Raw genomic sequence first — 27,987 nt, 5'->3', positions numbered from 1 at the left:
ACTTCTGAAGTAAAAAAAGCCAGTAAACTTCTCACGAAGTAAAATGCCTTTAATGAGGTGCATGCCTCCAGTTCTTTTAGAATTCCTCGAATACTAGAACGCCCCCGGGGTATTTGTGGGAAATTAGCCCCACGGGTTCGTATTATAGAGTCTCATAACCTAACTCCGGAAGAATGGCCCCAAATTCACGCTACACGAAACCCAGGGGTTTCCGAACCGCTGAGGTACCCAGCAGCACAAGAACCCGAACCTCCAGACTGATGCTGAAGCAGCCGCTAACGACCTCGGGAAGTGCTTTAACTCCAGCGCCCTTTTCTTCTAGGCAAACTACAAGTCCCAACATGCCTGGCGCCGGGATGTCGCCTGGTAACTCGCGCCTTAAGAAACACGCGAGGTTGTCTCTGCTGCACGCCTGCGCTTTGGCGAGTTCTGCGCAGGCGCACTTCCAACGCTTGCGAGGAGGGCGGGGTGTCGTTCCCTTTCGCTGATGCAAGAGCCTAGCGCGGTGCTGGGAGAGGTTTCGGTAGGCGCTGCGCCGACTCCGGGGTCTGAAGCTGACCGGTCTGACTTTCCATCCGTGCCGAACCCGCTCGAACCACAGCCATGTCCGGGGACGAGGTGAGAACCTGAGCCCGGAGCTAGTGCTAAGGACCGAGGCAGGAAGCCGAACCCACACCCGTGTGGGAAGCCGGGCCTGCGGCCTAGCGGTCGGCGGCCGCCATGTGGAGCAGCCGGGCCTAGGCGGCTCGGAGCTGTGGAGCCGACGAGGGCTCCGGATCCTCAGACTTGGCCGCACCCAGCTCTCGTCGGGGCGACGGCGTCGAGGCCGGCGTCCTGCCGAGATCGGCGTCTCGGAATGGAAAGCACGCTGAGTCGCCCTCCGAAGGGGTTTGGATGCCCAGTTAGTTTCCCCGATTAGGCAGAACTAGGGCAGGCGGCCCCGGCATTCCTCCCAGACACAACCGCCGCGGCTCTCGGTGCCGAGGGCTCAGGGTGCCTTGGGAAGCAGCTTCCCTCGGTCCCGGTGGAGCATCGTGATGAAAAACTTTGTAGGCTGCCTCTTCCGGGCGGATATCTCGCTCCCTTTCCCCGCTCGAGACTTTATTTCTTAAGACAGGGTGTGAGGATCAGAGAAAAAGATAATTTAGTCCCAAAAAGTGGCCACCCTTCGAGGAAAGTTTCCGGGCGCGAGTCCCTAAGTTTCCTTTAAAAGGCGAGGTGAGCAGGGAGGTCCGGCAGCGAAGCTGACTGGGTCTTTTTCTAGCGGGCTTGGATCTCAGTAAAAATTTCAAGCCCCCTTCCCCCATTTTTTTTTTAATTTTACTTTTTGCTTTGATTTATCCTAGTTCACATAAAATTAAATAACTTAAAAAGGGATTGCGGTTGTCACAGTTACATATTGCTTAACATTGGACCTAGAGGCCCCCCTAAAAAAGTACTTTATGAAGAATTTGTGATTGACTTGACTTACAGGGCCTTGGAGAGGGATAAGAGGAACAGTTGGAGGCGCTCTCCATAGTTGGCTTTTGAGTAGGCTCTAGAAATGATTAGAATTTTTCATTCATTGAGAAAACTGATTGCAAAGCATTTATGGTCACGGAAGGAAAAGGTGCTTAAAGAAATGACATTCACCAGTTTGGTGAAGTAGATACTGGCTAGTTCGTGGAGGGCTTAGAAAAGTACATTAAGGAATTTGAGATTGATTCTTGAGGGAAGTAAGTCCTTTGCTGATTTTCACAGTTCTATAAAATAAGGTCCTGTTGGTCCATTTTAGAGATGAGAAAACTAGAGTTGTACAGTGCCTATAATCAGATTCCAAGTGGCTGAGCTAGTAGTAGAATTCCAGATCTGTGCGATACTGCTTCCATCAAAGTGACCAGGAGGCTCTCCCAAGCTTACTAAGTAGTTCAGTCTGAAGGAGCTAGATGGTTCTTGCCTGAAAGACATGGTAGACATTGCTCTTAGCTACTGTATGTATGCGTTAGAAAAGTTCCGAGAGCAAGGGTTTTCTTCCTACTCATGTTCCAAAATTCATAACTTAAAAATAACTACCTATATACTGCTGTAGTCTATTTTTCTATGGTGTAGTAACAGATGATAGCTAACACCTGTAGTGATGGGGTGGGTTTGAGAGGTCATTTTTTTGGTAACAAGATCTTTTGAAAGGTGTTGGGTAAGAATTTATTGCTAGAGGATGAACAGGATTTTTTTTTTTTTTTTTTTTTCTTACCAAGCAAAGATGGTGGACCTGCCTTCATACCAGCAGTAGTCTCTTGAAAGTCTGAAGTATGTAGCTCTGCCCTTAGACCTTTCATTACAACTTCATTTTATAAATGGAAAATTAGGGCCCAGGGAGGTTAGACCATTCAGTAAATTGAATGGTACTAGCACCCTAGCCTTGTCTTTACTCTCAGTGGAATTTACTGGTAAGGGGAGAGGTGAACATGGGAAGTGATTCTGGTTTACCTAGTGAGTGCTGTTGACTAGGGAAGTGTTACAATTTAAGCTTTATATAAAGTGAACACATTTTTTTTTAAACCTGGTAATTAAGTGCCAAACTCAATAAAACATGACTCCTTTTCACCTAGTAAAACCATTACCTTTAAAAGGTTGCATAGGAATGTGGATGCTCCTTGATAAGGAGGGGAGGATTCCCTAATGTTCAGGCATTCAGAAATGTTCAGACTATTTTAAAGTTTTATTGTTTTGAGACAATCTTACTGTGTACCCAGTCTGGATCCAAATTTACCATCAAGTTAGACAATCCCCCCACCCCCAAAAGCATGTCAGTGTCTAAACCTTTCTTACTTCTAAGTCCCATTCACAAGATGTTAGAGCATTGAGTTCTCAGATACAGTGAGGTATTTTTGCAAGAGAAACTTAAACATTAAAAATTCTGATTATAGTCAGAACACACCTTTAATTTCAGAACTCGGGAGTACACAAAGACAGGTGGATCTCTGAGTTTGCGACCAAGCAGGACAACATAGTGAGACACTATCTACTCACCCCCAAAAGGGTAAAAAGAAGGCTGAATATGTAGCTTCTTCCTGAATGCTAAGCACAAAGCCTCAGTCCCCACTGTCATCAAAGCTAAACTTTAAAAAAGAAGAAAAAGCTTTAAATGGTACATTGTCAACAACCATTTTCTTCTTGAATCTAAAGTAGTCTTAAAACATTTGGAATGCAGTCAACTGCTAATTTGAAAGTCAGATATGAAACTTTTAGTTTTTGGTTTTTCAAGACAAGGTTTTTCTGTAATAGTCCAGGCTGTTCTGGAACTCACAGAGATCCACCTGCCTCTACCTACGCTGGGATGAAAGATGTGTACCACCACCGCCTGGCCAGATGTGAAACTTTAAGCCATTGTCTCAATGTATATCTCAAGCTGGCAAGTATGATCTGGTGATTTGGGGAGTTCTGCTTTGGGTGCTGACTTAGGATCTCTGTTTTTTGTTTGTTTGTTTGTTTGTTTTAATGTAACTTTTACAGGGTTGTGTGAACACAATTAATTTTTAGTATATAAACATGTAAGTGTTAAGTACTCGGGGAAAGTAATTGCAATACATGTTATTTCAGCATAAGGTCTTTGCCTGTTTACTACTTGTCTTTACTAGGCTGTAGTCTACCTATTATAGACCTAAATAAGAATTTTCTTCAGGGATGAAAAGGTAATTATGAAGCTATCATTGATCATGTTAGGATATCTCCCATCTTGAGTAGTAATGGTGACAAGGCATTTAAGCCAGGTGTATTATTAGTGAGTGCCTATCTCAGCACTTCAATTTCAAGCTCAACACCAGCCTGTTCTACATAAGACTATCTCAAATCACAAACTCAGAAAAAGCTACTAGTAGGTCAGGGAAACTTAGACTTGAAGAAAATGAGTGGATTGTAAGACTGTCAGAATTAAACTCAGAGTCCCTGAAGTTTTATTTGCCCTTGTGCCAAGTCTTCCTAGTTCAAGAACACAACTCATCTGATGAACATGGGATGTGATTCTGGTTTGAAGTACAGCATTCCTTCCATGTAGAGTGACCTCAGACCCTACAGTAAGTTAGCACTGGACTTGCTCTTGGTAATGGTGCTGTATGAAAATTTGCAGAATACCTTGTCCTGTGAGGACAGTAACCCTCCTCCACCTTACTACACACTATAGCTTGGTTTCAGTCCTACTTACTAGTTTCCTTACTGTACTTGGACATAAAGGAATTACAGTTAGTTATTAGAATCTTCTTGGAGATCTTTTTTTAAACAGTTTTATGTTATGTTTGGAAAATCAAATCCCCCTAAGTTGAGGAAATTTTGATGACAGAATCAGTGTTGTATAATTGCAATCAGATATTTGATTCTCCTGGTAACTTGATTGGTTGGTTTCAGTTATGTCCATCGTACAGATGAAGCATAGGAGTAAGCCACAGAGAAGTTAGAGTCAGGATTGGGCTCAAGGTAATTAGGCTCCAGACCTGTGCTTTTGATCACTACACAATGAACAAAATGCTAAGTTTAAGCATGGTAGGGAAAAAAATACTTTGGACTCAAATCCAAATCTGTGTGACTAAAGACTTTGCTTTCTTTGCCAGCAGGAATATGCCCTATATGTTCAAATTATTTCAAGGGATCGGTGCAAATAATCTACAGGTTAGAAACTAATTTTTCACTTGTTCTATAAAAGCAAGTGAACATTTCACATTCCATAATAAAAAACAGTAAAGGATTCCTTAGAAATTTTTCTTATACTAAGGGTTGCTGATAGGTTTCCTTAAAAGTTAAGATTGATGCCGGGTGGTGGTGGTGCACGCCTTTAATCCCAGCGCTCGGGAGGCAGAGGCAGGCGGATCTCTGTGAGTTCGAGGCCAGCCTGGTCTCCAAAGCGAGTTCCAGGAAAGGCGCAAAGCTACACAGAGAAACCCTGTCTCGAAAAACCAAAAAAAATAAAATAAAATAAAATAAAAGTTAAGATTGATATGAACTTCAGCTAAATTTAAGATCTTTTTAGAATATTTTATTTTACTCTTTGATACTTATTGTTTTTAATTTAAATTTCTTCCTGTTCTTTGAGACAGGGTTTCACTGTGTAGCCCTGGCTGTCCTGGAACTCACTCTGTAAACTAGGCCGCCCTCAAACTCACAGAGATCCGCTTGCCTCTGACTTTTTAGTACTGGGATTAAAGGATTGCACCACCAATTTTCAGCACTCGGACAATTTCATACACATGTACAATATATCTTGATTGTATTTACCTCCAAACACTCTTCAACAGATAATTTTAAAAACTAAGTCTCGGGTCTCCTGGTGTTAGCCACTCTAGATTATCAACTTTAAATAAAATGCTTATCATCTGCCTAGACATTGTTGATCTCAGCCATAAATGAGGAATACAACATAGTTGTTGCTAAGATCCTTTTCCTAAACTTCAGGATTTACTCATGAAAATAAAAATGAAGTTATTATAACTTATGATATGTTAAATTAAAAGACGTGGGGTACTCCCATGTTTAATAATGTAAAGGAAGTTAGATGGACCTTTTGTAAACCTGTATTGTATTTCTGTTGCATGTGTTTGCCTTTTGTTGCATTCGAAAGAGTATGCGAACAAGCAAGTGGTGGGGGAACGTGCTTTGATGCTTTGAGGCATCTCCCAAACCCCTTTTTGGGATTTTAATATGCCCAGTTCTTTAAGAATAAAGCATATTTGGAATGTGAGCATCATTAAAAAATAATCAATTTGTCTTTTTAAATTTAAATAGATGATTTTTGATCCTACTATGAGCAAAAAGAAAAAGAAGAAGAAGAAGCCTTTTATGTTAGATGAAGAAGGTGATGCCCAGACAGAAGAAACCCAGCCTTCAGAAACAAAAGAAGTGGAGCCAGAACCAGCTGAAGACAAAGATGTGGAAGCTGATGAAGAGGACAGTAGGAAAAAGGGTGAGTAGTTGTGTCGCTCACTGTTGTGGAAGCCTCAGTTGCTACGCTGATTTGGTAGAGCTTGAGCCAGAGATTGAGGGATAGAAGGTGGGTGGGGACAGGGTAGACACAAGTAAAGAGGTATAGTTGGATAGTCTCGGAGATGGTGTCTGAAAGCACTTTCTGACATTACGTGGTCAGATTACTGAGTTGGATGTTCTCAGCCAAGACCCCTAACCAGGTTTTTTTAGAAAGCTTTGAGTTGGTTTGTCAGTTTCTTCAGAACTATAACTTTGGTGGTAGTGGTAGGACTACCCTGGGAATACATAAAAGGAGTTGGTGTGACTCATAACTTGATGTCTTGCCTTCTGTTAATAATTGGAAATCTTTAATCTGTTTTTAGATGCTTCTGATGACTTAGATGACTTGAACTTCTTTAATCAAAAGAAAAAGAAGAAAAAAACAAAAAAGATATTTGATATTGATGAAGCTGAAGAAGGTGTAAAGGTAGTATAGCTTTCTTATTGAAGGTAAAATTGGAATTCTGGAAAGATTGCTAATAGCTGTTTTCCTCCTTCATTTCATCTCTTAATATCTTTGCTTTGGTTGTTTAGCATTTAGCTACTACTATTAAGGTAATTTTCTTAGGAATCTTATTTGACTACGGTGGTATAAAAGATTATAATAGCCAGGCAGTGGTGGTGCACGCCTTTAATCCCATCACTTGGGAGGCAGATGCAGGCTGATCTCTGAGTTCAAGGCCAGCCTGGTCTACAGATTGAGTTCCAGGACAGCCAGGCTACACAGAGAAACCCTGTCTTGAAAAACCAAAAAAAAAAAAAAAAAAAAGGAAAGAAAAGAAAAAAAATGTGTGTGTATAGTCAGAGAGATTTAGGTCTTATATATTATGTCATTAAAATGGACTCAAAATGCCCATTTTCTTTAACCATGTTAAAATTGTTTGGCTCACAAAAGATAATCTCCATGGGCTGGAGAGATGGCTCAGAGGTCAAGAGCACTGACTGCTCTTCCAGAGGTCCCGAGTTCAATTCCCAGCAAGCACATGGTGGCTCACAACTATCTGTAATGAGATCTGGTGCCCTCTTCTGGCCTGCAGATATACATGCAGGCAGAACATTGTATACATAATAAATAAATCTTTAAAAAAAAAGATATCTCTGTAACTGAGAAATCTTGAAAACAAATGTTAATATAGCTTTTTGTGTTAAACTTTCAGTACCAGCAAAGAACATCCCCCAGTGTGGTAGTTGGTAGCTGATGGCAGTAATTCTATAGGAAAACTAGGATTCTCTTGGTAATTCTGTGTAGAGTGCTCTTAATCTTGTAGGGACTTGAAACTCTATAATTGTCATTTTCTTGCATTGATTTCCAATACAAAAATCTGAAAGTTATTTGAATAAAATGTAGATAGGTAAGCAGGAAGGTTAATAGGAGGGTAGATGGATGAACAGAGTAGCTGGAAGACTATTCTTCTTTGCTCAAGAGCTACCATTTTAAAGATAGGGGCTAGGGAGAGTACTCAGTGGCTGAGGTGTCTACTGGGCAACCATGAGGACCTGAATTTGGATCAACAGGACTGGCATAAAAGCCTGCCTGGCAGCATGCACCCATAACCCTGATACTGGGCAGCGTGGAAACAGTAGTTCCCTGAACTCACTGTTAGTTCAGACAGTCAATAAAAATAACATAGAGCAGCAATTGAAGAAAATATTCAGAAGTCAACCTCAGGTCTCTAACACAAACATGGGCAAGTGTATACTGACACACATATGTACTCACTCATACACAGAGACTATGCAGAAATCACATTAACAAGGCTCACACATTTATTTATAAAAAGAGCATATAGTAATTTTGTGTGTATGTGTCTGTATGTATTCACAAATACATGTTCACAGTGAAAAGAGCATAAATAATCATATATCTAAAGCTCTGTGATTTTTTTACTATGTACTGAAGTTTTTCTTTGGTAGTTTGCTCAAACCCAAGTATGTGAAGTGTAGCCTACATGTACAGGTAATTTACTTAGTAGTCTGTTTGGAAACAAGGTCATAATTTAGATGACATTCCATTCAGCAAATTGTATTGGTAATTACACTGAGTTGGTGTGCTCAATTTGCATTGAAATGAGTAAGATTTTGTTTTACTGGTGGTTCTGTTTTTTCCTCAGAGGTATTTCAAGGATAATTTAGAGTATTTAAAAAATATTTTTAGGATTTTTTATTTTATTTTATGTGTATGGGTGTTTTGTCTGTGATTGTGCACCACATGCATGCAGCATCCTCAGAGGCCAGAAGAGGTCATCAGCTCCCCTGGAACCGGGAGTTACAGATGGTTGTGATCTTGGTTAATACCTGACTTTGTTGGTTGATTTCCTCTAGTAGCTTTTGTCCCAAAAGGTTACTGATGAGTTCCATTTCTGTTAAATGCTGTGATACTTTTTTCTCTCTTCTGGAGTTAAAGCCTGAAAGGATGTTACAAGTATCCTAGTTAGGCACAGTGTGGATGACTACAACCTTGCTGGTGTGTGCTTGCTTATATTAAGCAGTTCTAAGATTCTTATTTACTTACTGTTCATCATAGAGACTAGGTCCACTATTTGATCTTTTATTTGTAGGGCATCTAGTTAATACTGTAGGTTGATGTGGCACCAAAACTACACAGCTAGATTCAGGATCTCATATTTGAGTTTCACTTATTCCCACCTATTTCAGTTTATCTGCTAAGATCTATGAAATTAGCCATTGTCAACAGTAATTCAAGACAGACACACAAAAAATGTAATTGTTAGCGGGGCAGTGGTGGCGCACGCCTTTAATCCCAGCACTCGGGAGGCAGAGCCAGGCGGATCTCTGTGAGTTCGAGGCCAGCCTGGGCTACCAAGTGAGTTCCAGGAAAGGCACAAAGCTACACAGAGAAACCCTGTCTCAAAAAACAAAAAAACAAAAACAAAAACAAAAAAAATGTAATTGTGATCATGTTGACAATATACTTGAGCAGGATAAGCTGGTGAGAAACTAGAGGCCAAGAAACATGCTGAGCCTCTGTTCTTTTGTGGAACTTATGATTCATCTCTTAAGACTTAATGTGCCCTTTTCACATTCAAGCCTACAGCAAGTAACCTTGGAGTCAGGCTGTATCATGTCTGTCCATTCATCACATGACACTGATTCCCCATGAGTTGTGTCTTTCCCTTTTTCTTGATGTCATCTATTGAACTGATATCCAGCAACTTCTTCAGTTTGGTGCTAAGCTGATGTGATAAATACAATAAAAAATAATTAGGTCTTTACCTCTGGTATCCCCACGTTCAACTCCTGAAAACCCCTGCAGTCTTCAAAGGTAATACTTGTTTTTGCTCTTGAGAAATCTAGTGTCCATAGTTTCTCAGGACGGTTAGTCACTAGGAAGATCAAACTATTACTAGAGTTTGGAACTTTGAACGACCCCTGCTACCTCTGTGGATGGACAGTGTGGACACTTGAGTTCTGTCACAAGCTTCCAGGTTGGTAACCTCACAGAGGTACTGATAGGGTAGCATGTTTAGATACTTGGCTTTTTTTTTTTTTTTGTTCTATACATTATTTCCATTTGGCTGTTCCTCAGTTAATCTTATATATAAAAAAGTGATAAGTAAAACTTTGCTGAGTGCTGTGAGTTTTAGCAAATTACTGAATAGTAACCGAAGGTCTTTGAATTTGTAGTTTAGCAAAAGTGTAAATGAAACTTACTACTCGTGTCTGAAATGAAAGCCTTTAAACTATGAAGTCAAGTTTTTACACATAGGGCGTCTGGTTAATTATTCCAGGTAATCAGTATTATACCTAATTTGTATTGGGGAGCTGGAGAATTGTGCAAAAGATAACAATGTATTTGGTGTCTGTAGGAAAATTCTTTCCATTGACTGTCATATTTAGAAACTTAAAGGGGATGGGAGGAGTTGAGGACAAGGATCAGCAAAAACAAATTTATCTACAAATGCAGTAATGAAATCCATTACATTGAAGCAAAAAAGTTTATTAAGGTACAGTTCACTTAGCATATAATTCATCCATTTAATGGAAATGTTTTTTAGCATATTCAGAGTTTTGTAACTGTCATCAATGTGAACACTTACATCCTCTTGAAAACAAAGCCCGTGATCATTGTCACTCTCTAGTTCTCATTAAACACCAACCTGAGTTGGTGAGGCCTCAGCTACTGCTAATCTACTGCCTCTGTAGATTTACCTGTTCTGAACATTTAATGTGAATAAAATACAGTGTGGGATGTCAGAGAAACTTAAAATACTCTTGAGCCTTGCTTGTTCCTGCTGAATATTGCCAGTCAGAAGACTGAAGAATATTCAAGTTTCTCAAGTGAGGTAGAATCTGGTTAGAATACAGACAATAATAACAAGATCCTGAGACTAATAAAAAGGAAGAGCTGAAGAAAGGGGAACAACCCTACAAAATTGTCTGGAGGAATGTACAGTTTAAGTATTTGGCAAAGAGTCTGAGGCAGTTTGGCCTATCTGTGAGAGGCATTTCTCATCTATAATTTTAGCTTTGACTATGTGAATATTCTAAAATGATACTTGGCCATGTCATTAAAAGTAGTTTCTAGTATTAATATATTGAGACTTATGTTAATTTCTTAGGATCTTAAGATTGAAAGTGATGCTCAAGAGCCAGCTGAGCCAGAGGATGACCTGGATATTATGCTTGGCAATAAAAAGAAGAAAAAGAAGAATGTCAAATTCCCAGATGAAGATGAAATACTAGAAAAAGATGAAGGTAACATTGGGAACTAAACATCTTAGTTTTAAATTACATAAGCCTTTGATCTGGGTCTCTTTGGCTGACTTGAGAAGCTTTTAAAAAATATTTGTTCTGCCTTTTATTTCCACTGTGTGATAATGAAAAAGTGTCTTGGGGCGGGAGTGTCTTAACTTGATAATGGTAGACAAAAAAATTCATTATTAAAGTATAGTAAAAATTATATACAAAAGTCATTCTGATTCAGACAGGAAAATTACTGTAATTGAGGTTTTTTTTGATTTTTTGTTTTTCGAGACAGGGTTTCTCTGTGTAGCTTTGCGCCTTTCCTGGAACTCACTTGGTAGCCCAGGCTGGCCTCGAACTCACAGAGATCCGCCTGGCTCTGCCTCCCGAGTGCTGGGATTAAAGGCGTGTGCCACCAACGTGCCCGGCCTGTAATGGAGTTTTAAACATTTACAATTTTTTTGTTTTTGTTTTTTTCCTGAGATGGGGTTTTGGACAAGTTTTGGTGCTTGTCCTGAATCTCACTCTGTAGACCAGGCTGGCCTCGAACTCACAGATCTGCCTGGCTCTGCCTCCTGAATGCTGGGGTTAAAGGTGTGTGCCACTGCTGCCCGCACATTTAAAATTTGTAATGTTTACAGTTTTATGTGCTGTAGGGTTTTTTGTCTTGTGTTTGTAAGAAACATTTCATAGTTACCATGAGTGTCTCATTGAAGATCTTGTGTGAAGTTGTGTTTTTGTCTATAAAGGAAAGGGGGCTGCTCTGGGGTCCCTTTGTACTTGAAGCTGTCACTGTGAAAGGGAAGAGCAGTATGGGAAGCTTTCATGCTCTAGATCTGTACTCCCCCTTGTTGGATCAAAGCCTACTGATCATTCGTACTCTTTGTTATCTGCAGCTTTAGAAGATGAAGACAGCAAAAAAGACGATGGCATTTCATTCAGTAACCAGACTGGGCCTGCTTGGGCAGGCTCAGAAAGAGACTACACATATGAGGAGGTGAGACAGTTTTTTTTTTTTTTTTTTTTTTTTTTTTTGAGGAGGAAGTTAAGGCTATCATCTGAGTTCAGAGAAAAGTAGGTATGGATCCCTGCATTGGAAGAGCCACTGAGATACAGATTGGCAGTAAAAAAGATTCCAGTAGGCCATGTAGCCAATGCATGACAATTCATGATCCCAAACTTGTGGGGCAGCATGCTCAGAATGTGGCTGTCACTAGTATTCACCAGAGGGTATGGAGCCCTCTGGGAATCTGTGGAACTTTGGTTACAAGTGTCCACTTTGTGGTCATGGTAGTCTGGAGTTTGCTCATTTGTGGTGTCTTCATTTTTTCCCATGTGTCACATGTTTTTCTGTAAAATCAGTAGAATGATCAGGGCTTATTTTCTTAACTCTTAACAAGGAATAATTGAGCATCCATTAAGGCCCAGATATTAGTAAGTAATGAGCTGCTGCCCTCAAGAAGTTCCCAGAACATGTAGAGATTTATGTGTACATTTAATAAAAATATAATAGCTTTATTAAAGCAGAGTGTCTTAAATAGTTTGTTTTTGTTTTGTTTTTTTGGGGGGGCTTTTCAAGACAGGGTTTCTCTGTGTAACCACCCTAGCTGTCCTGGTACTCATTGAGATCTGCCTACCTCTACCTCTTAAGTCCTAGGATTAAAGGCCTGTGCCACCACCATCCAGCTCATAGAAATTTTATACTCTTGCTATTACTAAGAATGTGCTTGAATTCCCATTCCTTATAGTTGCTGAACCGAGTGTTCAACATCATGAGAGAAAAGAATCCAGATATGGTCGCTGGAGAGAAGAGGAAATTTGTTATGAAACCTCCACAAGTTGTCCGAGTAGGAACCAAGAAAACTTCTTTTGTCAATTTTACAGATATCTGTAAACTGTAAGTGGGCTAGTGGAGACCCTTCATTCCAAATACCAACCATATTTTATTTTTAAATGTTTTTACAGTTCTATAGGTTGGGAAAGTACGTAGGGCATAGGTTGACATAAGTCACAGTTCATGTCTGTCTGTCGTCAGAGCACATTTTATCTTGGCATCTAAAGATGAGAAGAGTAAGTTTAATACTGACTGATAAGAGGGGACCCTAGGGGCTGGAGAGATGACTCTGGTACGTACCTACACGGCAGCTGACAACTGTCTGTCTATAACTCCAGTTCCAAGGACTATGATGTGCAGGCAAAACACCCATACCCATTGTGGGTTGGGGATGGAGTAGATACAACCCGAGTCAGGAGTGAAGAGGATGGATATAATCCTCAAGCAAGGGGTGGGCCTGCCAAATAAGCAGTAAACTGGGGAAGTAGCTGAAGGTAAGCTTCCTTGATTGTCAGGACCCAACGAAAGAAATTTTTAGTTTTTAATCACCATTGCATCTTGTGCTGGGGTCAGTCCCAGGTCACTGCCTGAGCCTGGCTTTTTTCAGATTTGTTCAGCTGTGCCCTTTCTGGCAGGTTTTCTCTATCCACTCACTATCTACTATTTTTCAATTTCGTAAGTCATACTTGCTTGTTACGGAAGAGGTAACCCACTTTCATTACTTTCAGCATTATTCAAAATATTTTACTTTTTTGATGACAGTAATAGTATATGTTTACTAGAAATTTGAAAAGATAAAGTAAGAAAATGAAAGATTGTGTAAATCCACTCTTAGGAGGTAGATAATCATAGCCTACCAATGATTTTAATGTTTTGTTTTGCTTTCATGCTTTTAGGTATTTTGTGTTTAGAAGTGGCACATAATAGTTTAATTAGTACCAAACTGTAAAGCAGCATATATCATTTTGTTGGCTGGTTATTTATTTAATGTGTATTTGTGTTTTGCTGTATGTATGTCTGTGTACCACATGTATGCTTGGAAACAAGGCCAGAAGAGAGAACCAGCTCCCCTCCCCTGGAAGTGAAGTTACAGATGGTTGAGCTGCCATGTGGGTGCTGGGAATCAAACCTAGTTCATCCTCTGGAAGAGCAGCTAATTTTTTTAACTACTGAGCTGTTTATCCAGTCTTTGTTTTTGAAACAGGCACTCATTGTCGCAGGCTGGGTTTTGAAATTAAGGTTGATCATTCTGCTTCAGCCTCTTGGATATAGGGATTATAGCTAGTGCTACTTATTTCTATGCACAAGTGAACTGTGAACTAAGATTCTCCTATAACTGAGTAATCACAGTAAAATAGTAAACAGCATGGTTTCTGTTTTGTTTCAGGATTTCCATGAAATTAAGTATTTGATTTTCTTTTTAGATTACATCGTCAACCCAAACATCTCCTTGCATTTTTATTGGCAGAATTGGGTACAAGGTAAGAAACTGTATGCAAGAAGAGTACTGTTTGACACTTCAAAAGAATCACTTGTGTAATTTGAACATACTCAGAAAAAAAATTCATCTTACTTCCAGAGGATATTACAGTTGTGGTTTTTACATTACACTCATTGTTTAAGCATAAGGAGGAAAGCTAGCCATGTATTTTACTTCTCAGAATATCCTGCACTTGGTATAGAGGTGGGGTAAATTCTGGCAAGTTGTGACTAGTGAACTTTATGGTTGGTGGGTTAAATATTTCAGAGTTGTTGGGAAAATTCCCATTTCTTTCCCTTCCTTTTTGGACAGTGAAAAAATGCCGTACTTTGGAATCAGGGTAGCCTAGGTAGAGGGGGATCAAGGGTTACAATTCATGGTATGTGATAGTAAATCTTCAAAGGAAAATCAGTTTTCATCTGCGAAAATCCACTTTAAGATAGGAACAAATATAAATTTAACACTACTAGACTTAATTTTGTTTTACTTTGTGATTGTTCTTTTTTAATAAGCAATAATGTCTAACAAGGCTGGCTCTGAATTCCTAGGCTCATGCCTAAGCTACTTGATGACTGGGATTACTGGTTCACACCACTGTATCTGGTTTAGATTATTATTTATATATTGATGTTTTGAGAAAGGGTCTCACTATGTAGCCCAGGGTTGCCTTAACTTGTGGTAGCCCTGTTTCTGCCTCCCACATGCTAAGAGTACAGGTGTACATTGCCATGCTTGTCTTCAAAATTTTAAAAATAACATACAACCTTTTTTACATTTATATCTCCCTCATTTTTTTTGCAGTTGGTATGCATTCAGTAAAAAATTTTTTTCTTATATTGAACAGGCAATCAGATCCACACAGTTGAGGGATCAGTTTGTTTTGGACATAGAAATCTGATTGTTAACTAGAGATAGCTGAAGTTGGGTTACATGTTAAGAAATATGAGTATAAGGAGCCTGGCAATGGTAGTAGCACATATCTTTAATCCCAGCACTCAGGAGGCAGAGGCAAGTGGATCTGAGTTCAAGGCCAGCTTGGTCTACAGAGCGAGTTCCAGGACAGCCAGGGCTACACAGTGATATCCTATCTCAATAATAATTTTGAGGGGATGGAGAAAGATCTTAGTAGTTAAGAGCAGATACTGGTCTGGGAAAGGACTTGAGTTAGGGTTCCAGCACTTATAGGGCGGCTCATAACCACCTATAACTCCAGTTACAGGAGATCCAACACTTGGACTCCACAGGAACCAGCACTCTGTGGTGGTATTTTGTTCCCCAAAATATTGTGTACCCTAGTAAACTTATCTGGGGTCAGAGAAGAGAAAAGCCACTAGATATTTAGGATAGGCAGTGGTAGCACATGCCTTTAATCCTAGCATTCCAGAGGCAGAAATCTTATCTGTTCAAGGATACAGCCAAGCATGGTGACTCATGCCTTTAATCCCAGAAAGTGAGCCTTTAATCCCATGGAGTGATGGTAGGAAGCAGAAAGGTATACAAGGCGTGAGGCCCAGGAACTAAAAGCATTTGGCTGGTTAAGCTTTTAGGTTTTGAGCAGCACAGTTAAGCTGAGAGCCATTCGGATAAACATTCACATAACTCTACAAAGACATGTACACAGCAAAAGATAAATTCTTAAAAAAAGTTGAGGCCAAGTACAGCAGTACATACGAGTAATGTTAGCACCTGGAAGGCAGAGGAGGATCAGAAGTTCTGGGCCAGTCTGGGACATATAAGTTCCTGCCACAAAAAAAAAAAAAAAAAAAAAAAAAAAAGATTGAGGAACTAGATAGTGTAACACCCTAGAAATTATCCTACACTATTAAGTACATTAAGGTATGCAGGTGCTGGAATTGGGCTCCCTCAGAAAAACAAAAGTAATGGGGATATTTATGTTTTCTTTCATAGTGGTTCTATAGATGGTAATAACCAACTTGTAATCAAAGGAAGATTCCAACAGAAACAGATAGAAAATGTCTTGAGAAGATATATCAGTAAGTGTATAATTGGACTTTATCCTGTCAGTCTGAAATGTTCTCTTTAAGCTGTGGTGTTCTGAAATCCGTTTATAATGAACTTGGGAAAACAAACCTTAAAATGATGGAAAATGGGGCTGGGCGTGGTAGCACACATATTTAGTCTCAGTACTTGAGAGATCTGAGTTTGAGGCCAGCCTGGTCAGCAGAGAGAAACCCTATCTCAAACCCACCTCACCTCCCAAAAGTGGGGAGAAGGTGGAAAATGACAGGAGGTAGAAAGCCCAGTTGATGCAGCCTCTGCTGGCTGGCTGATCAAGTCAGAGAAACCTGCCTCTAATTCTGGCGGGGACTGTCTCAGCCCACTTTTGTTACCTAATTTAAAATTGGCTTGTCCTGCCTGTTTTCACCTAAGGCAAAAGTGGATCATCCATAGATGGCACCAAGAATAGGCATCTGGCAAACGTCCCTAACTCTGGGGTATCTGAAGTTCTTTCAACATGTATCTTACTGCCAAAAGCATAACACAGTTTAGTTTGTATTTTATCCTAGAATAGCTATGTTTACCTAGGCTTTCCTGCCTGGTTAGGGTAAACTGTCCTCTGCGCTTCAGCTTATGAGATAGATGCATTTCTGTGGGCAACCAGGAGCCTCTGCCTTACTGTGTCTAGCAGGTAATTCTGTGTTGCTTTTCCTGCAGAGGAATACGTTACTTGTCACACATGCCGATCACCGGACACGATCCTACAGAAGGACACCCGACTCTATTTCTTACAGTGTGAAACTTGTCATTCTCGATGCTCTGTTGCCAGTATCAAAACTGGCTTCCAGGCTGTCACGGGCAAGCGAGCACAGCTCCGTGCCAAAGCTAACTAATTTGCTAATCACCATCGATTTTTCCCAAAATGTGTGGTGGAGATTTGGCTGAACAGGTTACCATCAGAGTGGACGTACCATTTGATTAAAAACAAGATAGAAAAGCCAAGTTCTTTGGCAAGTGATTGATCTGAAATCCTTGCAAGATGCCGATACTCAAGCTGTTGACATACTCGTTGCCTACTTTAACAACTGTCAGAGAAACGTGATGGGGTAAGGAGGTGCTTTTTAAAATCGTTCATAGACTTCTGTAAAATGCAAGATAAATTAAAGTTATTATAACAGTGATTCTTTCAATTTGATCTGTCCTTCAGTTTTCTTTTCTACAATAAAATGCTCGTGAATTTGGCAAAAAAACAACAAACTTGGTTCCTGGACTTTGGCAAGTTCTCTCTGTCCTCAGAAACTGAATAGTGGCAGATACTGGAGCTGGGCAGCCATTTTCCCTTTCAGTTTCTCTTGAGCTACATAGCTAGAATGGGTTATGACTTGAGTGGTTGGGACACAAGACATGGGACAGTAGCCTGTTTTTAGTATCCAGAGAATGAAGGTTTTGACTCTTTCCTTTTGTGAGGATTGTTGCTACTACCTCACTGCCAATTCCTCATTTCCCTCCTGTGACAACAGTTGAAACTGACTTCGGCTGAAGAATCAGCCTTGTCACACAAGGGAACTACCAGGTGCTAGGTTCCCCGTCCTTGGAATTCTTGTTACAGGCTTGTATGTCCTATACCCCTGGCATACTAAAGTTAGGCCTTTCTGTTGTTGAGAAAGCATGTGTAGTACAGAGAAGTCTTCTTAGGGTCTAAATAGCAGCACTTAAGGAAGCTTCTTCAACCTGTGTTCTAGGTCAGTAAAAGATCCCCCTCAAATGCTTTTCTGTACTAAACTAACCTGAATGTGGCCAAGAAACCAAGAGATGCTGCTGCGTGTGGTCTTGCTATTACCTCCAGCTCTGCTTCTGAGGACTGAGCTAGCGAGGTATTTTCCATCGATGCACAGGAGGTTTCATCTTGTGGGTCTGTGCTGTAATCTGCCTTACTTACATCCACCAGGATAAGGACATGCACGATGCTCCTCACTTTTCCTGCCACCAGACTGTTAATCTTGCTAAACAGCCCAAGAATAGTCACTCTTGACAATGTTGTTTTTAATTACTGTGACCAAACCCTGAAATTTTCAAGTATAGGCCAAGTGTTACCAAGTAACTTGGCTGTGAAGTGGTAGATGGAACTTTCCCTCAACCAAGTAGGTCGAGATGAGCTAGTCATATATTGGCTGACCTGCCACCACTCACTGCCATGTTGATCACAACTGTTTATGACTGCAATTTTTTTTTCATTTCTTTTTTTCTTTTGTACCTCTGCCCCTAATTCCCAATGTTGGCTATTATTGCGTGAATAAAGCAAGGATCAGTGCCTCTTGTATAAATAGTGCTCCATTGATTTTGTGTGTTGTATGTTCTGTCCAATTCTTTTCTTGGTGGGACTCCTTAGGGGATGGCATGGGACAGTTTGACTGGTTGGTATCTGCTAGTGATTTCAACCACAATTCTCAACTTCATAATGGTGAACATAAGGGATACTGGTAAAGGGCAAAGCTGTGTGTGGGTAGCACACTATAACCCCCAATATTTTGGAGACCTAGGCAATACCATCAAGAGCTCATAGCCAGCCTGGATATAGATGGTATAGATTAGATTAGAATTTATCTAAATTCGTACCTCAAAAAACAGGAGGGAGGGGGAACAGCAGAGCCCAGGTTATTGTAAAGAGTCTAGGGCTAGAAAGGTAGCTTAGTGCTTTGAGGACAAGTTTGAATCCCAGTACACACATGGCAGCTCACAACTATCTAACTCCAGTTCCCAATGCCCTCACAGGTAAAATGAAAGTCATACACCTAAGAACATGAAACTTCTTAAAAATCTAAGTAATATGAGAAAGAGCTTAGTGTTTAACCTGTGACCAGCAAGCAGGGCAGTCAAAGATTACTTTAAAAACGTGACATTTTGCTGGACACCTTTAATCCCTCTGGGGATTAAAGGCACTCGGGAGGCAGAGTCAGGTGGATCTCTGAGTTTGAGGCCAGCATGGCCTACAGAGTGAGTTCCAGGACAGGTACAAAGCTACAGAGAAACGCTGCCTCGAAAAACAAAAAGACATTTTGTGTTTTATGCAACTCAAATCACATGGCTCTTTATGGATGGTAACCTCTTGTTGAAATGTCAAGAAACTTAAGTCAGTGAGGTTAATGAGTTAAAAGTCCAGACTACCATGGGAAAACTCAGAGTGGAGGACATGGACCTAGGTGGCAGGGTAGGGAATGGTGGCAACTGTACAGACAAGGGTTCACAAAGAGACTTAAAGGGCTGGACAGGGTAGGCTTTGACTCAGGTCATTAAAGATAGCACAGTGCAGCCGGGCGGTGGTGGCTCACGCCTTTAATCCCAGCACTCGGGAGGCAGAGCCAGGCGGATCTCTGTGAGTTCGAGGCCAGCCTGGGCTACCAAGTGAGTCCCAGGAAAGGCGCAAAGCTACACAGAGAAACCCTGTCTCGAAAAACCAAAAAAAAAATAAATAAAAAAAAAAAAGATAGCACAGTGCAGCTGTCAGAGTAGTCTGATGCCAAAGGTTAGGTTCCAGGGCAAAGGGTGGAGAAAGGTACAGGCAATAGAGGAAGTCTGCAAAGAACACTGGGAATGTACAGAAGAGGAAAGCCCAAGAGACTCAAAACTCAGGAGCAGTACTTCAGTCATTCAGGCTACAGATTTGCATCATGACTCCCAAGGACACGGAAAAAATGTCAGTTCCCAGTAGATTAACAGAATGTATCTCAACTTCTGGAAGACTGTAAGGGATAAACGATACCTGTAAAGAACTTAGCAGAATACCCATGAAATCTCTTATCTTCCCTTTCAACACACACTCTCTAGAGAGCCAATACTACAAAAGCAGAGTATAGCTAAAGTGAGGCAGGTGTGGAGGCACATTCCTGTGATCCCAGCACTCAGGAAGTCGAGGCAGAACTTTAAGCCCAGCATGGGCTACATAACAATCTAAAAAGCTCCACTCATACAAGCAGTTGCTGAGTCATGAGCTACTTTCCAGAGGTTTCCTGAACACTCCACATTCAGCATCTGTCCTCTACCAGAACAGAAGCCGCTGTGTGGCTGGTAGCTAGAACTGGAAATGTTTAATAAGGGATCCAGCAGAGAAGGCCTGCAAATTGAGTAAGAACGCAGGTCCACCCTTGTGTCCTGAGGTGGGGAGGCCTTTCCAAGAACAGTCCACTAGTACAGAACCCTAATACATCCCTAAATGACCGGAACAGCAGCTGAATCAAGGCCATTTCCCAAAAAGGGAACAGGAGCAAGACATTGCCAGGTCAGAGCAGTGTCTGAGCAAAAGGCCTAAGTTTACCAAAAGGAAAAACAATTTAGGGATTACAGTTACATGCTACCTTGCCCAGTTTAAATTTTAAGTCCTTACCATTAGGAAAGGAAGCTATTTCTTGCTTTGAGCTATTTAGATTTTAGAGTCTGCATAGATGCTCCAAAAATGGTACATTTGTGGGGTTTTGTTTTTTGTTTGAGACAAGGGCTCATGGAGTCCTGGCCAGCCATGAACTGATCTTTCTGCTTCCAATTACTCAAGAAATGGGATGATAGGCATTTGCCATCACACCTAACTCTAATCATTTTAGCAGAGGGATCCTGGCACAAATGGAGACTGTTCCTGGAGAAGTTAGTGATGGCAGAACAGAAGGGTTGAGCATACCATCTCTCTGGTGGACAGAAGGCTAGAATACTGCTGCGGGCCGCAGGAATATATCATAAGAACTCAGCTGGTTATGGCAAAGTCACTACCTGGAGGAATCAGGGAATTCCTCCAGAGGAAGCCAAATCCCAAGGAGTTTTTGGTGTTACTTGGCTTGTTATATATCAGTTGTATTCTGTTATGAAAATCATGTGTGCCTTCATAGCTTTCCTAATTGACTTTTTCCTAAGAAGGGCAAACAGCGTGGACTGATCACTCTCTGGACATACACATTCCAGGTATTTGGAGAACTGCCTTAGGAAAGGCTTTCTCTGGAATCAGATTCTCCCTTTGCTACTTTCAAGGACTAGCAGTAATAACAGTCCACATGCAAGTCTCCTAATTTAAGATAAATTCCACAAGGAGACACCGCCTAGGTCAGGTGGACATTAATAATAGCTTTACACAATTCAACTCGACCCTCCTTTTATAACCTTACCAACTTTATAGACCGCTAACTCCTTACCTAACCACTTCTAGGAATATTTAGATAACCTTCTGCGCTGACAGCTATGCTCAGCCAGAACTCCAGTTCAAGCCTCCCTGTAATTATCATTAGCAGCATCTGGCCAGGTCCATCCCCAGATGGAGGAAAGTACTTTATCAGAGATACCTCTGTACTCTCTAAGAACAGACTTAAGCATCCAGGCCATCTGTTTGAGATGCCTGGCGGATGTGCCAATTAAGCCTTACTTCCTCCTTTTCCAAACCTTACCTCCAGTTCCAGATCTCCCTTTAACTATCACCAGAGGCATCTAGCTGTAGACAGGTTGCCTAGCGACTGAGCACACTTTCCCCCACCCTGCAGAAAAACGGCAGATAGCTTGGACAGATAGGAGCCACAGGAAAAAAGACAGTTTTATTTTCCCCCATTGACCTAGCAACTTACAGATTCTTAACACTTTCTACCAATCACATTTAAGATTATAGTTGAGCACATAAGAGCCCTCTTCTTAGATATTACCTGAATTTAGCCTTTAGTTAATTCATTTCCCCATTGGTTACTTCCCTTTGGGGTTGCAAATGATAATTAATGGTTATTGCCTCCCTATGTGATTCTTATCACCCCTCCATTTGACCCTGGAAGCCTGGTTTTGCACTGCTAAGGGAATACTGCTTGTAAGGGTATATATACCAGGACTCCCAGGGCACGAGACAGAGAAGAGAAAAAAGAATGGAAGAACTAGATGGGTAAGAACTTGAGAGGAACGAACGGAGATGGGGAAGAACTAAACTGAAGGACTAGAAGAGAGGACTAGAGGAACGAGATGGAAGATGGGGAAGAACAAGATGAGGAAGAGCCAAGTGAGAGAGAAAGAGACAGAAGAGGAGCTGCTAGGGGAAAGAACTAGATAGATGAGAACCTAGAAGGGACAGAACTAGATGAAGGAATTAAGATAGAACCTAGAGGGGACAGTAGACAAATATAGAGAAATCAGGCAAGGAAGGAGCTAGGCATGAGAGCAGAATAGAAGCTGTGTAGAGAGAGAAAACTATCACATAATAATAATAAAGTGTATGAACTAAGGAGTTTCGTGTACACAGATTCATTTCTTTTCATCAAAGATTAATTATCAGCTGGTTGTAGATTCTTCCTGGTCCCTGGGAGGGGACTATCGAGGGGCTGGACCCTCATAGTCCCCGATAGAATACCTATGTGAGAAAAAGCACAGGCCAGTGTGCTTTGTCTAACTGACACAAGCTAGAGTCATTTGGAAAGAAGAAAACCTCAATTGTGAGAAAATTCCCCTACCACACTGGCCTATGCTGCATTTTCTTGATTGCAGATTGATGTGGGAATGTCTAGCCCAATGTGGGTGCTTTAAGAAAGCAGGCTGAGCAAGCCATGAGGAGCAAGTCTGGAAGTAGCACCCTTTCATGGCCTGTGTATCAGTTCCTGCCTCCAGGTTCCTGCCTTGACTTCCCCAAATGATAGACTGTTACCTGAAGTAGAAGATAAAATTAACTCTTTCCTCCTCAACTTTTGGTCATAGTGTTTTCTCATAGAAGAGACAGTGAGAAGGCTCAATGGCTAAGTGTTTCCTGCCCAAGCCTGACAATCCCCAAAATTCACCTACAGGTGGAAAGAGCAAACTGTCTCCACAGAGTTGTCCTTCAACCTCCACATATGGTTTGACATGCACATGGTCTACCACCCCACACCATACATGCACAACAAATCTAAACAAAACAAAACCAACCAACCAAATAAGCAAACCATTCCACCTCAGAGCATATTTGGATCCAATCTCTTTATTGTCAGGTTCCCCCCACCCATCCCACCCCCCTACTTTCAAACCTATAGAAAAACCCCAAGCCTAGGAATGCCCTGGGGAAGAAGGGCAGAATGTGTTCTGCCCTTTGGCCCAGGCAGTGCAGACAGGAAGAGTGCATGGGGTAAGGGTAGGCCAGGAACTCCACTTGCAAAGGATGTAGCACTCACTGGCTGGGATGCATGGGGAGAGGAGTGCCGGCTGCCAGCTTTCCTCTGGTACCCGCTACAAACTGGCATCCAGAAACGAGTGCCTGGCTTGAGGCCTGAGACAGTGATGCCCTTCTGCTGGTAGCCATTTCTCCTGTCAAGGCAAAGAAGAAACTAAGACTGAGAGAGAACAAACTCTTTGAGCATAGGGGGTAAGGAAAAGGGGTGGACTGTCTGCGGAGCTATGTCTGCACCTTGCCTAATTTTCTGACCACGTAATTAAACATGGGAAAGGCTCAACTCTTCCCTTGAGCTATCTCTCCACCTGAGCCTCAATACCTAACATGAATTATCTTCACAATATATAATAAATAGTGTTCTGGGTAAAAATAAATTCATCAAGTGCCAAGAGGAAAGACTTATGAGGAATTTATTAAACTAACCTGGAAGCTCTTACTGATAGAGATGCTGTATTATAAATGTGTGATCTATCAAGGCACCTCTCTGTCACCTGTAAACCTCTAGGGTAGAGCAGAACAGGATGACAGACAGTGGCCAGAGTGGAGGCTTTGGGGCTGCATATTACTAAATTCAAAGTTAAGCTCTAATTACTATCTCGGTTTTTCATGAGACATACTAGTATTTCATTCTACCCTTCAACATCTGCATTTCCACTTCTATGATACACACGCAATCCTCATCTTGCAGGGTCGAAGAGGAAAGCAGATAAACTAACAGCTCCTGTCACACAGGCTTGCAGAGCATCTCCTCCCTCAACAGACTTAAGCTGAACTTCTAGCCCATGAGACACTTCCTAGTCACTCCCTCTGGAAACAAATGGCAACTTTCCCCTACTCCGCAGGGCTGGGTTACAGAACAGGCAGCTCCTGTCCTGTACTGCACCCTGAAGACTGTAGAATGCTGTGCTCCAATAAGGCCGTCTGTTCTCCCTCTTAGAATACATACACTAAGCTGCACAGCATTTCTTCCACCACCCCCAGTCTGCAGTTTTCCTCCATTGTCATCCTGCTCCCAAGGGAACACTTTCTGAGTGGCCCTGATATACGTGGCCACTGGAGTAAGGCTGAATGTGAGGACCTTCAGCCTTGGCACAGTATGGCTCTCTAGACCCACATCAGGAAGAAACTGTAACCTCCACTTCATTGATTTCCTGTGCTCCTGTGGCGCCCCCATACCTGCTTACTGCAAGGCCCCATCTTCTGCATCTGTGTCCTGGCTGTGCTCCTGAGAGGAAGAAGACAAGCGGAGATCATTCACTGTAGGCCCCAAGTTCTGCCCTGAGCTATCTGCAGAAAGGTCCTGTGGCTCAGAGTACTACCTGGAGGACCATTAGGAAAAGAGGTCTAATGAAAGGAAATGCGCCACAAAAACTGGCTTAGGGTCCTGAGAGGGTCATCTGAAGATCCCACAGGAAATGGAAGGGACCAGTCATGGGATTTGCTGGTGTATCAGGGGCCCATTTCTATGCATGAACGACCATGGACTACAGTAAGTTTAAAGCCATACAGGTCAGTGGGCTGCCTAACTTGGGGGTACTTTTTAGTCTTCAGAGCTTTCACTGAGAGTTCTATGCCGAAGAGAATAAGATGAAACGCCAGGGTAGCTTAAGAAAAAAGGAAAGAAACAGTCTATCCTCGTGCTGTAAGCCAGCAGTGGGTAAAAGAAAGCGCTCCAGACCCAGTCAAGTCCTAGGCTTCAAGACAGGTCTTGCTCTTGCTGTAAGGTCCTGAGCGAGGTACCTGGCAACTCTGCACTTGAGCTTCTTCATGGTAAATGTGGTTGCCCTTCTTTTCTAATGTGTAGTTCAGGACTATTGGTAAGTTACACAGTGTGATGATATTCAACTCAGTGTTCACTAAACAAGCAGCGAACACACTGTAGCAGGCATCTTGAATGTTGAAAGAATCGGACCTTTTCACTCAATTTAGGCCCACTCTCATGGCTCCTAACCTTACCCTGAATACTCCAGTATTCGGCTTTTAGAAAATTCTGAAGTGAAATTAAAATTCCCATCTCCCCATGGCTTCCCTTGTCACCCCTACCCTCCCTGAGAGGCTGTGTGTGCAATTCTTAGGCTCAAGTCTCCTCCTCCTAGACTAGACTAGAAGACAGATTGGGCCCTGGCTTTGCTGAGGTCTGCCCCAGTCGTCAGTGGGACTTCTGACCAGCAGCTCAAGCAGTGAACTATACACTGCTCACTCTTCCCACCCCTCACAGCACTGAGGATCTGGAAAGCAGAAAGGAAGGAGCTTATCGGGGAGCAGCAGCAGCCCTTCCACGTCACATGGCTAGCCAGGCCCTTACCAGCTCCTCTTCACTATGTGTCAGCAGTCCCTCCTCATCGCCATCATCTCGAGTTTGGACTTCTCCTTGGGGTGTGCCTGCCTCAGAGGCCGTGTCTTCGTGGGGGGCTGGGGGCCGGCTGCTGCTGCTGCTGCTGCCACCGCCGCCACCGTTGCCGCCACTACCACCAGCACTGCCACTGGTGCCTCCGCCACTGCTGCCACCGCCTCCGCCACTGCTGCTGTCACCCTTCTTCTTGCCATCTTGAAGGATACAGAAGTAGAGAAGGCCTAGTGTTCAGCTAGAGCAGCTCCCCAGCACACCTTAGTCAATCAAAGCTGGTCACTATGCAGCAGGGGCCCTAACCCCTGGGCACACTCTCCTCCCAAGAATGGCCTTCAAAGCTGACCTGGGTTGGCCTTTTGTTCCTCAGCAATCTGTTCCAAGCGACCCAACAGGGCATCGATGTTGGACTTGATCTGTGTCAGCTCTGTTTTGATGGTCTGCAGCTCGCTACTCTTTACTGGGAGCGGAGAGGAGACAACGTTATCACTTAGGGGCACAATGCAAACAAAACCCCCTCCTCACTGTGCCAACAGGGGAGGTCTTTCTTTTTTTCTTTTTTTCTGGTTCTTTTCCAGCCAAGAGAAAAGGTCTGTTCTTGAGAGAACCAAGAGGTCATCTCCAGGGGTGACCAGTCCATACTTATGAACCTGACCATTTGTCCTAGACCTCTCAATCCTACTTATAAGGACTGCAGATGGATAGGAATTAGGTTTGGACCATGTGTGCAGCACATCTGCAATTCCAGCATTTGGGAGGCTAAGACAGGAGGATTCTAAGTTCAAGGTTAATCTGGTTTAAATCATGAAATCCTGTCTCAAAAACAATGTAGGTCTGTGGTACGTTCTATGAACACCTAAGTAATGACACATGTCTTTAGTTGTGTTACAGGGTGGGGTCTGTTTTTAGAGGCATAAAAAGAGTCTTTTGCAATTAGATTTCCTGACTGCAGTATACAAAGACCAGAATAAATCTGTCCTTATCCTAACTAGAGAAAAATATGCTACTGCTTCAGTGGGTGTCACACCACAGCACTGGACTTATTTTTTTTTAAAGAAATGCATCCAAACACTTGATTGTTGAGTAATTTCTACTGGAGATTTCCTCCTTTATATCCTCACTGTTGATAAAGTATGAGTCTAGGGGCTAGAGAGATGGCTCAGTGACTGAGAGCACTGGCTGCCCGTGCAGACCTAACTTTCATGGCCAACACCTCCAAGACAGCTCGAAACTGTCTTTAACTCCAGTCCCGGGGGATCAGTCACCCTCTTCTAGTCTCCACAGGTACTGTACATACATGGTGCAGAGACATACATGCAAACACCCATACACATAAAACAAAAATAAAGATTAAAATTTTAAAAATTGTTAAAAAAAATTTTTGTGATTCTATTATTTAAGTGATGATAAAAAACAAACCATCCAGAACAGTGGGTTCTCAACCTTCCCAATGCTGCGACCCTTTAATACAGACCCCCAACTATAAATTTATTTCATCGCTACTTTATAGCTGTAATTTTGCTATTGTTACGAATCATAATGTAAATATCTGATATGCAAAGGGGTCCAAGATCCAACGATCTAGAAAGACTGGAAGACATCACCAGGACGTGGTGGCACACATCTTTAATTCCAGCACTCAAGAGGCAGAGGTAGAAGAACTCTTACAAGTTTTATGTCAGTCTGGTTTACACGGTAAGTTCCAGACTAGCCAGATACACAGTGACCCTGTCTCAAAGTTAAAAAAATAAAGTCACTCACACTTGATCTTGGCTGAGCCAGTAGTGATGGCTGTGGAACGGGCAAAGAGCTTGACAGGTATTGTAGTTTTGACACGGCGAACCAAAGGGACCGTGACACGGGGTCGCTTCACGGGGACTGCCCTGGGCACAGGCACTGGAGAGAGGCGGCCTCGATAATCAAACAGCCTGCAAAGGCAGAGACCAGAGGCTGCAGCATGGCCTGTGACCACCAGGAGGCACTACAACACTAGCTTTACCTGTGTAACCTGAAAGGGCCATGGAAGAAGTGTCTGCTTCCAACAAGCCCTGGTATGAAAAGGGCTTTTGGGATCCTAAAGGCTAATGAAAGCCTTACCATTTCCACCTTATCCCCAGCCACGCCAGGAGAAGCAGTATAGGAACAAACAGCCCATTCTCAGAAAGGAGCCTTTCCTGAGGTCAGCCACATCCAGGCCTGCCTTCTACTCAAATAACTGCCACCCCAACCTTTGATTAATTTGTAAATATCAAAACAGCATAAATCCCCACCTGGAAAGAGAAAGAAGGGTTTGAAAATAGGTGGCCAACCCTTGAACCATGGTTGTCCCGTCTACTTAATGAGGAGGGCTGTCCAAGTTCACTGTCTACCTGAGTGTGCAGTAAGGGAGTGTGCCTGAGAACCTGGTTACAAACACCTGAGAAGGTGTGACAAGTGACAGCTGGGTACCAGGGGACTGACACACTCAATCAAGGAACCCATGGCCTCAGACTCTAAGCCCCCTTTTCCTTGTGGACCACTTCAAC

General features: G+C 42.3%; 2 protein-coding genes across 4 annotated transcripts in view; one reads left to right on the top strand and one right to left on the bottom strand.

Moving 5' to 3' along the window:
• Positions 1-441: 441 nt before the first annotated feature.
• Eif2s2 (eukaryotic translation initiation factor 2 subunit beta) lies at positions 442-17,222 on the top strand. The gene is made up of 9 exons (XM_028888912.2): positions 442-618; positions 5,752-5,929; positions 6,312-6,415; positions 10,569-10,704; positions 11,589-11,689; positions 12,441-12,589; positions 13,951-14,007; positions 15,915-16,000; positions 16,683-17,222. Exons 1-9 carry the CDS (start codon positions 604-606, stop codon positions 16,856-16,858), a joined length of 1,002 nt encoding a protein of 333 aa, XP_028744745.1. The 5' UTR covers positions 442-603; the 3' UTR covers positions 16,859-17,222.
• Positions 17,223-22,906: 5,684 nt separating this feature from the next.
• Positions 22,907-27,987, bottom strand: part of Raly (RALY heterogeneous nuclear ribonucleoprotein) — a 76,781-nt gene continuing 71,700 nt past the window's right edge. For all 3 annotated transcript variants that reach the window (XM_028889017.2, XM_028889018.2, XM_037205335.1), the window contains 5 exons: positions 27,224-27,390; positions 25,809-25,922; positions 25,421-25,662; positions 24,292-24,340; positions 22,907-23,249 (listed from right to left, as the gene is read on the bottom strand). In XM_028889017.2, coding sequence (XP_028744850.1) covers positions 24,296-24,340; positions 25,421-25,662; positions 25,809-25,922; positions 27,224-27,390 — 568 coding nt within the window. In that variant the 3' untranslated portion in view covers positions 22,907-23,249; positions 24,292-24,295. The remainder of the gene's footprint in view (positions 23,250-24,291; positions 24,341-25,420; positions 25,663-25,808; positions 25,923-27,223; positions 27,391-27,987) is intronic.

Source organism: Peromyscus leucopus, chromosome 4 (genome assembly GCF_004664715.2).
Source record: "Peromyscus leucopus breed LL Stock chromosome 4, UCI_PerLeu_2.1, whole genome shotgun sequence".
Classification (NCBI taxonomy): Eukaryota; Metazoa; Chordata; class Mammalia; order Rodentia; family Cricetidae; genus Peromyscus; species Peromyscus leucopus.
The sequence above is the reverse complement of the archived record's forward strand: the minus strand, read 5'-3'. Positions and strand labels throughout refer to the sequence as shown.

What these genes read in the sequence shown, in the direction of transcription:
- Eif2s2 (XM_028888912.2), top strand. An exon ending in AATACTAGAAAAAGATGAAG is followed by an intron (nt 10,705 to 11,588) that starts GTAACATTGGGA and finishes TGTTATCTGCAG; the next exon opens with CTTTAGAAGATGAAGACAGC. An exon ending in TTGGCAGAATTGGGTACAAG is followed by an intron (nt 14,008 to 15,914) that starts GTAAGAAACTGT and finishes TTTCTTTCATAG; the next exon opens with TGGTTCTATAGATGGTAATA.